The following is a 16,819-nucleotide window of genomic DNA, read 5'->3' on the forward strand; positions in this document are numbered from 1 at the left end:
CTAACCATTCCCGTACAAATCATTCCTCGCCTATAAATAAAATGGAAAATTATCAAACGGTCAGTCCATAAACTTTCCCAACCAAAAATAGCCCAAAACAAAATATCTACGAAAAAAGGCCTAAATGTCATTTGAAGTCCAAATAGTTTCAATTAATGCTAGTTTTTTTTTTTTGTATCCGTTATTTTTTGTTTTACAGGCTTAAAAAGGACCGTTCGCTCTCTTCTCTCAGTTTTCACTCTCTTTATCTCTCACTCTCTCTCACTCTCTCTCACTCTGCTATTTTTTGCTTAAATTGAACCCAAAATTATTGAAATTGATGACAAAACAAGCAACATTGCTATGATTTTCGTCTGATTCCAGGTAATTTGGGCTAGAAAATATCTTATTTTGTATATTTGTTTTGGATTGCATGTATTTTTGGAGAAGTGGTGTTGCTTTTCTTTAGTCTTTTGCGACTGATTTGTTTAGTTAGTGTACAATGTAGGTATCTGTTATAGATGATTTTGTTAGTTTTTGTTGAGTTATGTATTAATTTCCACAAAATTCTATAATCGTTCGTTAATATAATTATTATTTTTTTAATTCTCATTCAACCTAGTTTCAATTGAGAAATAGAGCAATATGAGAAGACAAACTCGTTCGATGAGTTCATCTCCTTATTCAAAGCCGGTTTCAATTGAGAAAAAGAGCAACATGAGAAGAGAAACTCGGTCGATGAGTTTATCTTCTCATTCAACCCTGGTTTTAGTTGATAAATTTATTGGTGAACAAAATATGAGAAGACAAACTCGTTCCGACAATGTTAAAGTATTAGAATCTCGAAAGAATGTTTTTGGACAATCTGAGAAAAAGAAGAGTAAAAGGGTTAGAGTGAATGATGTTGAAGATAAGAGAAAACGTGTCATGGAGGATGAAGTGAATTTGGGTGTCAAACCAAAAAAGATGTCATGGGCCAATTCCCACTATAGACCGTGATGGTGCCCAACATCGCTGCTAGGCAAGCCAATGGTGACTATCCATTTAATTGTTCATTTAATATTTTAAAGTCATTGATTTTAATTTAATAAAGTAACAAATAGTAGGTGATCATAGTAATGTAAGGCATAAACTAAACCTAAAAGTGAAGTAGTGAATTTAATAATCAAAAAATCATTAATATCTACTAGAATTTTCCAAAACTCGATGTCACAAGGGCATGAACAAACTAGTAGAATATACAAAACTTCCTATACTACTGTCTGGAGTAAGATAGATAGAAAAATAAATACAACAAGGAAGAGACTTCGGGTGCTGCAGAACAGAGCATAGGAAGCAGCTCACCACTAAGTCTCCGGGTAACGGGGGTACGCGCCTGACTGGCCACCAGATGTACCTGCCTCAGACCATGAACGAATAGTGCAGAAGTGTAGCGTGAGTACATAAATAACATGCACCTAGTAAGTATCTAGTCTAACCTCGAAGAAGTAGTGACGAGGGGTCGACATCTACACTTACTAGAGGTCAATAAATAAAATGTGAAAATCATAAGTAGGCATGAAATACAACAATAACAGTAAAATAAGAAGTAGTACATAATGATTCTTAAACATAATATCAATTTAAAGTCTACAACTATCACAGGCCAAGTCCTTAACATAAAAGAGACACCAAGTAACTTTTCAAGGCTCAATTCAAGAAAAGAAATATCAAGTATAATCGGACTCCGAACAATATCACGCACGATTTATGCTGAGGTCATACGGCTCGATCCGGAATAGTGTGTACACTACCGAGGGTCGACCGGCGTGAACCATAGATGCATCTAATATACTGCTGAGGTGTTCAGCCTGATCCACATGAATAGAAAATACTCTACAAACTCTGATTAATGACTACTACATAAGAATAATACTCAAAGAAGGCATAAATTCTGCTAGCAATCAAATATTCCGCCAAACCTCAAAGTAATGAAGCTCGGTCTTTACAAATCTTTTATCCAATTTCAATTATAAATTTAAGTAATTAAACTAACAAGTTGAGTGCAAATAGTACAAGTAATACATGGTAGAGTCCTAAAACTACCCGAACATAAGCATGATTTTGAGCTACGTACGGACTCTCGTCACATCGTGCGCACATAGCCCCCACAATTGTTAGCAAATAACCATTTATAACACCTATAGGAATAATTCCCTCTTACAAGGTTAGGCAAGAGACTTACCTCATTTTCAAGTGCTCTTCTCGGTCCACAATTCACACTAAAAGCCTCAAATCGGTGCCACGCAATCCGAAACTAGCGAAATGTTGTAAAACCTAACAAAATATGCTCAAAAGTTTATAATTTCACTATTAGAGTAATTACCCAACCCAAATTTTAAAGTTCCTAAAATTCACCCCACGAGCCTACGTGCCCGGAATCCAGAAACCTTTGTAAATAAATGTTACCTATAACCTCACGAACACAAATATATAATTTCTACTCAATTCCATAATCTTTTTTATGGTCTAATCCCATTTTTCGTGATCTAATCCCATTTTTATCAAAACCTAGGTTTTTCAACAAACTCCTAAAATTTCCATATTTTACATGTTAAAATCTACCCATAATCTATGTATTTAATTTACATTAGGTAGAAATCACCCGCCTTATAATGCTTCATGAGAACCCCTCTTCAAGAAGCTCCAAATTCGGCCAACATAGTGAGAAATGGGAAAAATAATCCTAAGCCCCGACTTTAAATGAAGACACTGCCCAGTTGACCTTTCTTCGCGATCGAGACAAGGATCTCGCAATCACGACAAGGGTCTCGCGATCGCGAAGGCAAAGCTAACCCAGGCCCTAAAAGTCGTCATCGCGAATGTGAGGGCAGTCTCGCGATCGCGAAGGCTTTCCCCGCCTGAGCATCACGGTCGTGATGGTACCTACGCAAACGCGAAGGGTAATGGGTGATGGCCCCTCCCAGGCCCTTTTTTCTCTACACGAACGCGGACCCACTCACATGAACACGAAGGCCACCGATCCCAGACTTTCGCGAATGGGATCCTCTGATAGCGAACGCAAAGAGAAAAAATCCCAGTCCCCCAATTCCTTCTCCGTGAACGCGACTCCACCTCCACATTCGCGAAGCGGGAAACGAGAACCAGCAATAGCAGAATTGCAAACTTAGCTCCGGGTGGTCCGAAATTCACCAGAGCCACCCGAGACCTGGTCCAACTGCACCAATAAGTCCATAAACATAATACAAATCTGATTGAACCCTCGGAAGACATAAAACAACATCGAAACTAAGAATCACGCCCCAAAACCAAATTAAATCAACTTATGAATTTCAAACTTTTCAACTAGCTCCGAACACGTCGAATCTTAAGACAACTCGGAATGACACAAAATTTTGCGTACAAGTCATAAATCACCATACGGAACTCTTCCTAGTCTTGGAATCCCAAACGGACCTCATTAACACCTAAGTCTAATTCAAACCAAATTTAAAGAACTTGAAAACCTTCAATGCGCCAACTTTCAATATTAAGCTCTGAAACACTCCCGGATCACCCGAAACTCGATCCGAACACACGTCGAAGTCCAAAATCATCATACGAACCTATTAGAATCAACAAATCATAGTTTTGAGGTTGTTTACTCAAGATGTTGACTCAAGTCAAACTTGGGCATCTTAGGCCACTATTAAGGAACCAAGTATTCTGATTTCAACCCGAACCCTTTCAAACCCAAACCAACCACACCCGTAAGTCATAAAATAGTAAAATAACATACGGGGAGTCTTAATTAGGCGAACGGGGATCTAGAAAGCAAAACAACCGGTCGGGTCGTTACATACTCCACCTCTTAAACAAATGTTCATCCTCGAATGGATCTAGAATCATACCTGGAGTACTAAATAAGTGTGGATATGTGCTCTGCATGTCCTCCTCCATCTCCCAGGTTGCCTCCTCGACTGATTGACCCCTCCACTTGACCTTTACTGCAAAAATATTGTTAGACCTCAACTAGCAAACCTGCCTGTCAACAATAGAAATTGGCTCCTCCTCATAACCCAAGCTCTCATCTAGCTGAACTGTGATGTAATCAAACACATGCGACTTGTCGGTTGGTACTTCAGGAGCATAGACACATGGAAAATCGGATGAACTCCCGATAAACTTGGAGGCAAAGCAACCTCCCCAACTCGCCTCAACACCTCAAATGGGCCAATAAACCTCGAATTCAACTTACCCTTCTTTCTGAACCTCACGATACCCTTCATCAGCGAGACTTTCAAGAAAACTTTCTCGCCCACCATAAATGATAGATCACGCGCCTTCTGATCCGCGTAACTCTTCTGTCTGGATTGTGTTGTGCGAAGTCGCTCCTGAATCAACTTTACCTTCTCCAAGTCATCCTTCACTAAATCAGTTCCATATAACCTAGCCTCACCGGGCTCAATCCATACGATTGGTGAACGACATCGCCGACCATATAAAGCCTCAAATGTAGCCATCTCAATGATGGACTGATAACCATTGTTATAAGAAAACTTGTCCAAAGGCATGAATCGATCCCACTTCCCTCAAAAGTCAATCACACACGCACTTAGCATATCCTCCAGAATCTGAATTGTCCGCTCCGACTGCCTGTCAGTCTGTGGATGAAAGGTTGTGTTGAGCTCTACCCGGGTACCCAACTCGCTCTGTACTGCTCTTAAGAAATGCAAAGTGAACTGAGGGCCTCTATCTGAAATGATGGAAACAGGCACACCATGCAACTGGACAATCTCCTGAATGTAAATTTGGGCTGATCTCTATGAAGAGTATATAGTCATAACTGCAATAAAGTGTGTCGACTTGGTCAGCGTATCGACAATGACCCAAACGGCATCCAACTTCCTCAACGTTCACGACAACCCAACTATGAAGTCCATAGTGATGCGCTCCCATTTCCACTATGGTATAACCATCTTCTGAAGTAGGCCACCTGGTCTCTAGCTCTCATACTTAACATGCTGCCAATTTAGGCATCTCGCTACATACTCAACTATGTCCTTCTTCATCTGCCGCCATTAATAATGCTACCTCAGGTCACGATACATCTTCGTAGCACCTAGATGAATAGAATATCGAGAACTGTGAGCCTCCTCTAGAATCTTATCCCTCAAGACATCAACATTAGGAATACAAAGGCGACCCTAGAGTCGCAGAACACCATCCACACCGATAGTAACCTCCTTGGCACCACCATGTAGCACTGTCTCCCTAAGAATCAGCAAGTGCGGATCATCATATTGACGAGGCTTGATCCGCTCAAATAATGAAGACTGAGCCACAATACATGCAAGAACTAGACTGAGCTCAGAAATTTCCAACCTCACAAGTCTATTAGCAAAGGACTAAATGTCAAATGCCAATGGCCTCTCCTTTGCTGAGATAAATGCCAAACTACCCATACTCTCGGCCTTTCTGCTCAAGGCATCCGCAACCACACTCGCCTTGCCCGAATGATCCAGTATGGTAATATCATAGTCCTTCAGTAACTCAAGCCACCTACGCTGCCTCAAATTAAGATCCCTCTGCTTAAACAAATGATGCAAGCTGCAATGATCGGTTTAAACCTCACAGGACACCCCATAAAGATAATGCCTCCAGATCTTGAGAGCATGAACTATCGGGATCAACTCCAAATCATGTACGGGGTAATTCTTCTCGTGGGGCTTCAGCTGACGTAAAGCAAATGTAATAACTCGCCCCTCCTGCATCAATACACAACCCAGGTCAACGCGTGAAACATCACAATACACTGTATACATCCCTGAACTGGAGGGCAACCCTAACACCGGTGTTGTAGTCAATGTGGTCTTGAGCTTCTGAAAGCTCACCTCGCAATCATCGGACCATCAGAATGGAGCATCCTTCCGGGTCAATCTAGTCAAAGGTGATGCAATAGATGAGAAGCCCTCCACAAATTGATGATAATAACCTGCTAACCTCAAGAAACTCCTTATCTCGGTCGTTGTGGTAGGACGAGGCCAACTCTGAACTGCCTCGAACTTCTTGGGATCTACCTTAATACCCTCACCTGATACGACATATCCCAAGAATGCCACATAATATAACCAAAACTCACACTTAGAGAACTTAGCATATAGCTTTTGTTCCCATAAGGTCTGAAGCACAACTCTCAAATGCTTCTCGTGCTCCTCTATACTACGCGAGTAGATCAATATGTCGTCAATGAAGAGAATGATAAATGATTCAAGAAATGGCCTAAAAACTCAGTTCATTAAATTCATAAATGCCACCGGGGCGTTAGTCAAGCCGAAGGACATCCTTAGTAACTCATAGTGCCCATATCTAGTCCGGAAAGTCGTCTTCGGAACATCTGAAGTACGAATCTTCAGCTGATGATACTTAGATCTCAAGTCGATCTTAGAGAACACCCTGTCACCCTGCAACTGGTCAAACAAATCATCAATACACGATAACGGGTACTTTTTCTTAATGGTAACTTTGTTCAACTGGCGGTAATCAATGCATATCCGCATACTCCCATCCTTCTTTTTCACAAACAATATCGGTGCACCCCAAGGCGACACACTCAACCAGATTAACCCCTTCGCTAGCTAATTCACAAGTAGTTCCTTCAACTCTTTTGGAGCTATGCGGTACGGTGGAATAGATATAGGCTGGGTACGTAGCGCCAAATCAATACTAAAATCGATATCACGATCAGGTGGCATGCCTGGTAAATCAGAAGGAAACACATTGGAGAACTCCCACACCACAGGCACTGAATCAATCGTGAGAGTCTCTGCAAGAGTATCTCGAACATAATCCAGATAAGCCAAAATAACCTACTCGACCATATGTCGAGCCTTCAAAAAAGAGATAACTCGGCTAGATGTACTAATAGATGAATCCTTCAACTCCAACCTAGGAAACTCTGGAACTACCAAGGTAACAGTCTTGGCATGAAAATCAAGAACGTCATGGTACGGAGACAACCAGTCCATGCCCAGGATGACCTCAAAGTCGGTCATGTCAAGCAACAGAAAATCTGCTCTGGCCTCATAACCACAGAAAGTCACAATACAGGACCGGTAAATTCAATCCAGAACAATAGAATAGCCCACTGGCGTGGACATATATACCGGAGCACCCAAGGACCCACGAGACACACCCAGATAATGAGCAAATAGAGATGAAGCATATGAATATGCAGACCTTGGATCAAATAGCACCGAAGCATCCCTACCATAGACAAAAATAATATATGTGGTCATGGCGTCTGAGGCTATTGCATCTGGTCTGGCTGGAAAAGCATAGAACCTAGTTGGAGCGCCACCTGACTGGCCTCCACCTCTAGGGCGACCCCTACCTACCTGCCTTCCGCCTCTGTTCGGCCGGACGGCTGGTGCGGCAGCTGGTGCGGGAATCATGGGCTGATGTCCATGCTGTATTGCCTTGCCCTGAAGCCTGGGGATGAATTTTTTCACATAACCAAGCTCCCCGCACTCAAAACAACCTCTCGGTGTTGAAGATGACTGACCCTGAGTCTGACCCTGTGGACCTGAACACCCACTGGAAGAACACTAAATAGCCGGTGAACTATAGGAGCTCTTTGGAATGGCGCTGAAATAGGGCGGCACTAGAGCACCCCGAGAAGGCGGTGGTGCTGAACATGTGCGCCTTCTAGACTGGCCCCTCACAAACTGACCTCTGGCCCCAGACGGAGCACCACTGAACCCTCCAGAATATTGTAGCCACTTATCCCTCGGCACATGCTCTCGGCCCTGCTGACGAATACCCTTGATCCTCCGAGCTATCTTCACAACCTACTCGTAAAGAGTCCCCATCTCAATATCTCGGGCCATAGTAACCAGGATACTATAGTGCAAGCCCGCAAACCTCCACACTCTCTCTGCATCGGTGGGGAGTATCATAAGTGTATGGCAAGACAACTCAGAGAACCTCGCCTCATAATCAATCACAGACATCTGACCCTGCTGGAGCCGCTCGAACTGTCCCCGTAACTCTTCCCTCTGAGAGGGTGGAATATATCTCTCCAGAAAGAGACGTGTAAACTGGTCCTAAGTCAAGGGAGGAGAACATGCTGGTCTGGTGAGGAGATAGGACTGCCATCATCTACGGGCCCTACCCTCCTACTGAAATGTGATTAAGTCCACCCCACGGGACCCCAATACTCTCATGTTATGCAGTCTTTCCCTACAATGATCAATAAAGTCCTGGGGTCCTCATGTCTTTCACCGCCAAAGGCAGGAGGATGTAGCCTGGTCAATCTATCTAGCAGCTTTTACGGCTCAACGGTCATGGCTGGACTGAGCTCTGGAATAGCCGCAGCAACTCGCTGAGCCCCGCCCGCAGGTATTGCACATGGGGTCTATTATACGGCAGCAATGTACCCTGGAGCCTGAGCGGTAGGGGTCTATGCTCCACCTCTGGCCTGAGATGTGGCTGGGTCCTCTAGAAATAAACCAGCCTACGTCATAGAGTCCATAAACGCAGCATACGGCCCATGACCTCCTAAAATCCCAGTGCATACATGAAATTTGCCAGGGCCAGCTCAGGTGCAGGTACCTCATCCTGATCCTCAATAACAGGATCCTCCACTGGATCCACTAGTGGCACAACGGGAGAAATTCTAGGACACCCTCGTCCTTTAGCAGGAGATGGAGCCCTCGCTCAACCTCTGCCTCGGCCTCTAGTAATAGGGGGAACAACTTCTCCACCGCCGGGTACATCTACCGAGCACGTTCTCACCATTTATGAGAGAATAAGAGAAAGATACTTTGCACAAAATCAACTACATGATAGGAGATGAAGAAAGAGAAGTATTTGGTAGATAAGTACGTCTCCGCACTGATCCGCATGACTCTATTTGGCATGATCATGACTTGTGAGACCTATGTAAACCTAGTGCTCTAATACCAAGCTGTCATGGCCCAATTCCCACTATAGGCCGTGATGGCGCCCAACGTCACCGCTAGGCAAACCAACAGTGACTATCCATTTGATTGTTCATTTAATATTTTTAAAGTCATTGATTTTTATTTAATAAAGTAACAAATAGTAGGTAATCGTAGTACTGTAAGGCATAAACTAAACATAAAAGTGAATTAGTGAATTTAATAATAAAATAACCATGATAATCTATTAGAATTTTCCAAAATCTGATGTCACAAGTGCACGTGCAAACTAGTAGAATATACAAAAAACCCTATACTACTGTCTGGAGTAAGATAGACAGAAAAATAAATACAACAAGGAAGAGACTCCGCGTGCTGCAGAACGAAACATAGGATATAGCTCACCACTAAGTCTCCGGTTAACGGGGTACGCGCCTGACTAACCACCAGATGTACCTTCCTCAGACCCTGCACGAGCAGTGCCAAAGAGTAGCGTGAGTACAAAAATAACATATACCCAGTAAGTATCTAGTCTAACCTCGCAAATGTAGTAATGCGGGATCGACATCAACACTTACTATAGGTTGATAAACAAAATATGAAAAACATAAGTAGGCATGAAATACAACAATAACGGTGAAATAAGAAGCAGTAAATAATGATTCTTAAACATAATACAAATTTAAAGTCTCCAACTATCACAGGCCAAGTCCTTAACACATAAGAGACACCAAGTAATTTTTCAAGTCTCAATTCAAGAAATGAAATACCAAGTATAATCGGACTTCGAACAATATCACGCACGATTTATGTTGAGGTTGTACGGCCCAATCTGGAATACTGTGTACACTGCCGAGGGTCGACCGGCGTGAACCATAGATGCATCTAAAATACTGCTGAGGTGTTCGGCCCGATCCACAAGAATAGAAAATACTCTACAAACTCCGATTAATGACTACTACATAAGAATAATACTCAAAGAAGGCATGAATTCCGCTAACAATCAAGTATTCCGCCAAAACTCAAAGTAATGAAGCTCGGTCTTTACAAATCCTTTATTCAATTTCAATTATAAATTTAGGTAATTAAACTAACAATTTGAGTGCAAATAATACATGGTAGAGTCCTAAAACTACCCAGACATAAGCATGATTTTTAGTTACATATGGACTCTCGTCACATCGTGCGCACGTAGCCTCTACAATTATTAGCAAATAACCATTTATAACACCTACAGGAATAATTCTCTCTTATAAGGTCAGGCAAGAGACTTACCTCATTTTCAAGTCCTCTTCTTGGTCCACAAATCACACTAAAAGCCTCAAATCGGTGCCACGTAATCTGAAACTAGCCAAATATTATACAAACTAATCAATATATGCTCAAAAGTTTATAATTTAACTATTAGAGTAATTACCTAACCCAAATTGGAAGATTCCTAGAATCCACCCCCCAGGCCCATGTGCCCGAAATCCGAAAATTTTTATAAATAAATGTTACCCATAACCTCACGAATACAAATACATAATTTCTACTCAATTCCATAATCATTTTTGTGGTATAATCCCATTTTTATCAAAACCTAGGTGTTTCAACAAACTCCTAAAATTTCTACATTTTACATGTTAAAATATACCCAGAATCTATGTATTTAACTTACATTAGGTAGAAATCACTCACCTTATAATGCTTGATGAAAACCCCTCTCCAAGAAGCTCCAAATTCGGCCAACACAATGAGAAATGGGAAAATAAGCCTAAGTCCCGACTTTAAAGCAAGACACTGCCCAATTGACCCTTCTTCGCAATCGGACAAGGGTCTCGCGATCGCGACGGTAAAGTTTTCTCAAGCCCTGAATGTCTTCATCACGAATGCGAGGGCAATCTCGCGATCATGAAGGCTTTCCCAGCCTAAGCATCGTGTATGCGATGGTACCTACATGAACGTGAAAGGTAATGTTTAGGGACCTGATAAACATGGACCTGATCGAACCCTTGGAACACGTAAAACAACATCAAAAGTAAGAATCGCACCCCAAAATCAAATTAAATCAATTTATGAACTTCAAACTTTTCAACTAGCTCCGAACGCGTCGAATCTTACATAGATAACTTGGAATCACACAAACGTTTTGCGTACAAGGCATAAATCACCATACGGACCTATTCCTAGGGTCGAAATCCCAAACGGACCTCGATAACACCGAAGTCTATTTCAAACCAGATTTAAAGAATTTGAAAACCTTCAAGGCACCAACTTTCAATGTTAAGCGCCAAAACGCTCCCGGATCACTCAAAACTAGATCCAAACACATGTCCAAGTCCAAAATCTTCATACAAACCTATTGGAACCATCAAATCCCAGTTCTGATGTCGTTTACTCAAAATGTTGACTCAAGTCAAACTTGGCCATCTTAGGACACTATTAAGGAACTGAGTGTTCCGATTTCAACCCGAACCCTTCCAAACATAAACCAACCATCCCCGCAAGTCATAAAATAGTAAAAGCACATATGAGGAGTCTTAATTAGGGGAACGAGGATCTAGAAAGCAAAAAAGACCGGTTGGATTGTTACATTCTCCACCTCATAAACAAGCGTTCATCCTCGAACGGGTCTAGAATCATACCTGGAGTGCTGAATAAGTGTGGATATCTGCTCCGCATATTCTCCTCGATCTCCCAAGTTGCCTCCTCAATTTGTTGACCCATCTATTGGACCTTTCCATAGAAATCCTCTTAGACCTCAACTGGCGAACCTGCCTTTCAACAATGGCAGTTGGCTCCTCCTCATAACCCAAGCTCTCATCTAGATGAACCATCCTGTAATCTAACAAATGCAATATGTCGGCATGGTAATTTCGGAGCATAGACACATGACAAAATAGATGAAGTCTTGATAAACTGGGAGGCAAAGCAAGCTCAAATGCAACCTCTCCAACTCGCCTCAACACCTCAAATGGGCCAATAAACCTCGGACTTAGCTTAATCTTCTTTCCGAAATTCATGATACCCTTTATCGGCAAGACTTTCAAGAGAACCTTCTCGCCCACCATAAATGATAGATCAGACGCCTTCTGATCCGCGTAACTCTTTTGTCTGGACTGTGCTGTGCGAAGTTGCTCCTGAATCAATTTTACCTTCTCCAAGGCATCCTTCACTCAATCTGTGCCATATAACCTAGCCTCATTAGGCTCAAACCATCTGATGGGCGAATGACATCAACTTTACCTTATCCAAGGCATCTTGATATTGGCCAAAGGCAAGAATCGATCCCACTACCCTCCGAAGTTAATCACACATGCTCTGAGCACATCCTCCAGAATTTGAACTGCCGCTCCGACTGCCTGTCGGTCTGCGGATAAAAGGTTGTGCTGAGATTTACCCGGGTACCCAACTCGCTCTATACTGCTCTCAAGAAATGCGAAGTGAACTGAGGAAACACCTTGCAACCGGACAATATTCTGAATGTAAATCTGGGCCAATCTCTATGAAGAGTATGTAGTCATCACTAGAATAAAGTGTGCCGACTTGGTCAGCCGATCGACAATGACCCAAATGGATCAAACTTCCTCAACATCCACGGCAACCCAACTACAAAGCCCATAGTGATGCGCTCCCATTTCCACTCTGGTCTAACCATCTACTTGAGTAGGCCACCCGGTCTATGGTGCTCATACTTAACCTGCTGGAAATTTAGGCATCTCGCTACATACTCAACTATGTCCTTCTTCATCCACTACAACCATTAATGCTGCCTCAGGTCGTGATACATCTTCGTAGCACCTGGATGAATAGAATACCGAGAACTATGTGCCTCCTCTAGAATCTTCTCTCTCAAGCCATCAACATTAGGAATACATAGGCGACCCTGGAGTCACAGAACACCATCTTTACCGATAGTAACCTGCTTGATTGATGTCCAGCTTTGGATGTTTAGGGAAAGTTGTTTTGACTATTTTCTTGATGTACCTCAAGTTGCTATCCAGGAACAACTGATTTATTCTTTAATATTTAAGAAGTTGGTTCAAGATAAGTGTGATCAATTATATGTGAAATGGAATGATGAATGTGTTTTACGTTTTGGTCTTCGAGAGTTTGGTGTTGTAAGTTGCTTAAACTGTTGTGGCATACTGAGGGTAAGTTCAGTGGACAAAATAGTTTGGTGAATACTTATTTTTCTAGTTTTGAAAAGGTGTCAAAGAAGTCTCTTATTGATTGTTTTTAGAACAAGAAATTGCAGTCTGATGAAGATGCAGTTAAGATTGCAATCATTTATTTCATAAACACATTTCTAATGTCCACTCAGGTTTAGAAGACATTTATTAGTAAATGTGATTTCCATCTTGTCGAGAGTGGTGAGTATATGTCCTTTCCCTGGGGCACGATTGCGTTTCAAGCTTTAATGATGTCGGTGAGGAACAGGTTAATGGGAAAGTCTGAGTTGTATAGGATTGGTGGATTTCCTCTTGCACTACAAGTGTGATTTTATGAACGTTGCACTGTAGTGGATAAAAAATTTGTTGTTCACATTGGACATCATACACCATGCATATTGAATTGGGAAATGACATACAGGCCAACGCGTGAGGAATTCTATACTGGTTTCTTCAACAGCATAAGGAATAATGTACCGACTTTTATTTGTTGACTGGTTATACATCTATGATACACTATAATTCATTGTGATACATCAAATATACAGTTTTGATACATCTAGGACTGAACAACGTTTTTTTACATTTGCAGTTTAAAAATATTTCTCCCACGACTGAAGAGCTAAGGAGATTTATTTAGCCTATTGAAGTTAAAGATGAGCATCAGAAATATTTGACATCACGTAACAAGGGAAAACTTCCTATTGATGATAGCAATGATTTTTTCAAGCCACCCCCGAAAGGGATTAAGGAGCTTGTCCCACCAAAAAGGTGTCGGGTGTCCAACCTATTGATTATGCTCTTGAGTTTCAGAAGTTGAAGGCTAAAATTAAAAAGGGTTGTATTGGTCTTTTATATTATTGTTTTTGAAACTTTTGTTTAATATATATATATTCAAAGTCTATTATCTTCCTTATTTGTTTCCTTTTGTAGCTCCATCGGCAATTAAAGTCCTTCGTGGAATATGTTTCTGATAAATTCAAGGAAGTCTTTGAGTTGATAAATTCCAAGGTATGTGTTTCTTTTGCATTGTGTGTTTCCTTTTATTTTTAAGTTAACTTATTGTATATTTTTTTTAAAAATAGCTTGGTGCAAGCAAATACAAATGTGGTCCACATCCAATGCTAACGGCCTCTCCCCAACTGGAATATAAGCAAGACTACGCATGCTCTCGGCCTTCCTACTCAAAGCATCGGCCACCACATTGGCCTTCCCGGGATGATAAAGAATGGTGATATCATAATCCTTTAGTAGCTCTAACCACCTCTGTTGCCTCAAGTTTAGATCATTTTTCTTAAATAAGTGTTGTAGACTCCTGGGATACATGAATACCACACAAGACAAATCGTAGAGATAGTGCCTTCAAATCATTAGCGCGTGAACAATGGCTGCCAACTCTAAATCATGTACTAGGTAGTTCTTCTCATGGGGCTTCAACTGGCACGAAGTATAAGCAATCACTCTACCCTCCTGCATCAATATACACCCAATGCCAATCTGTGAAGCATCACAATAAACTATATAAGAACCCGATGCTGGAGGCAAAACCAAATCAGGAGTTGTGGTCAAGGCAGTCTTGAGAATCTGAAAGCTCTCCTCACACTCGTTGGACCATCTGAATAGGGCAACCTTCTGAGTCAGTCTGGTCAAAGGAGCTATAATGGATAAAAATCCCTCCACGAAATGGCGATAATAACAGCCAAACCTAGAAAACTCTGGATCTTGGTAGCAGAAGACGGTCTAGGACAACTCTGAACTGCCTCCATCTTCTTCGGATCCACCTTAATCCCCTCACTAGACATCACATGGCCCAAAAATGCCATCGAATCAAGCCAAAACTCACACTTGGAGAATTTTGCATATAGCTTCTCCCTCAAGGTCTGGATCACGATCCTCAAGTGTTGCTCATGATCCTTCTGGCCGAGAGAATACACCAATAGGTCAATGAACACGGTGACAAAAGAATCAATATATGGATGGAACACATTGTTCATCAAGTGCATAAAGGATGCTGGGGCAATGGTCAGCCCAAATGACATCACCAAAAACTCATAGTGACCATAGCGAGTGCTGAAGGCTAGATACATATCCTTAGAGAGTCGTCTTTCTTCTTCACAAATAGAATTGGAGCACCCCAAGGTGAGACGCTCGGTCAGATGAAACCCTTATCAAGAAACTACTGAAGTTGTTCTTATAATTCCTTCAACTCCACCGCTGCCATAAGATATGGTGGAATCAAAATGGGCTGAGTGTCCGACACCAGGTCAATACCAAAATCGATATCCTTATCAGGAGGCATGCCTGTTAGGTCTGCTAGAAACACATCTGGGAAATCTCTCACTGCTGGAACTGACTCAACGGTAGGAGTATCATCACTAACATCCCTCACAAAGGCTAGATACGCAAAGCACCCCTTCTCCATCATCCGTTGTGCCTTTGGGAAAGACACTACCCTACATGGAATATAATTCAATGTACCTCTCCACTCCAACCGCGACAACCCTGGCATAGATAATGTCACAGTCTTGGCGTGACAATCCAAAATAGTGTGATAGGGCAACAATAAATACATGCCCAATATCACGTCAAAGTCAACAATACTGAATAGCAGAAGGTCAACCCTGGTCTCATAACCCCTGATAGTGACCAAACACGAGTGATAAACATGGTCTACCTCAATAGAATCTCCCACAGGCGTAGACACATATACAAGGGCACTCAAAGAATTACGAGATATAACCAGATATGGAGAAAAGTAAGATGGCACATACAAATAAGTAGAACCCAAATCAAATAAAACTGGTGTATCCCTATGACAGACCAGAACAATACATATGATGACAATATTTGATGCAACAGCCTTGGTCCTACTCAAAAAAGCATAGCAACGAGCTTGCACTCTCTCTCTCTAGGATGACCTTTACCTACCAGACCTCCACCCCTAGCTGGTTGTACAGGTGGAGTGGCAACTAGAGAAGAAACCATAGCTTGTGGACCTTGTGGAACTCGTGGAGCTTGTGGAGGTGAACCCATCCTAAGCCTGGGACAGTCCATCACCATATGCCTAGTATCACCATACTCAAAACAATCAATCTACGGGCGTGGCTATTGAAACTGAGTCTGATATGGTCGGCTAGACTGGACGCTGAAGGCACCCTTATGCGAGAGGTGCACTGGAAAGTTGTTGTGCCCAATAAGCGACCTGAGACCCCGAAATTGCTGGAGCACTGTGAGTAGCTGGAAGTACCGAATGAACTGTTAACTCACATAACCTCTGCCATGATGAGCTGAAACTACAACGTGAGAACCACTAAATCCTCTAGAATCTCGAGGCATCTTGGCCTCCCTATCCTCCCTCTCCTAGCCACGCATACGCTCCATCCTTGTAACGACTCAGCCGAATGTTTTGGATATTATGTCCCCGTTCTCCCATTTATTGCTTATTTTGTGCTCACTTGTTGATATGTGACTCGTCGGGGTGTTCGGTTTGGTTCTGGAGATATTTCGGAATGAGTTAGGACACTTAGTCCCAAGGTTGGAAGTCTAAGTTGAAAGAGTTGACCGGAAGTTGATTTATGAGTAAATGACACCAGAATGGAATTTTGAGGGTTCTAATAGCTCTGTAGGGCAATTTTGGACACATGAGTATGTCCCGATATTGATTTGGAAGTCCGTAGATGATTTTGGCTTGAATTGATGAACGTTGGAAAAATAAAAGTTGGGAGAGTTGATAAGTTTAATCGAGAGTTGACTTTGTGGTTATCG

The 16,819-nt window shown here is 42.0% G+C and overlaps 1 protein-coding gene across 1 annotated transcript; it reads right to left on the reverse strand.

Moving 5' to 3' along the window:
• Positions 1 to 15,245: 15,245 nt before the first annotated feature.
• LOC138901413 (uncharacterized) lies at positions 15,246 to 16,087 on the reverse strand. Its single transcript, XM_070189174.1, has 2 exons — positions 15,954 to 16,087; positions 15,246 to 15,864 (listed from the first exon to the last, which is right to left on the reverse strand). The coding sequence occupies exons 1-2, from the start codon at positions 16,085 to 16,087 to the stop codon at positions 15,246 to 15,248; spliced, it is 753 nt and encodes a 250-aa protein (XP_070045275.1).
• Positions 16,088 to 16,819: the final 732 nt, after the last annotated feature.

The sequence above is a fragment of the Nicotiana tomentosiformis genome, chromosome 11 (assembly GCF_000390325.3).
Source record: "Nicotiana tomentosiformis chromosome 11, ASM39032v3, whole genome shotgun sequence".
NCBI lineage: Eukaryota > Viridiplantae > Streptophyta > Magnoliopsida > Solanales > Solanaceae > Nicotiana > Nicotiana tomentosiformis.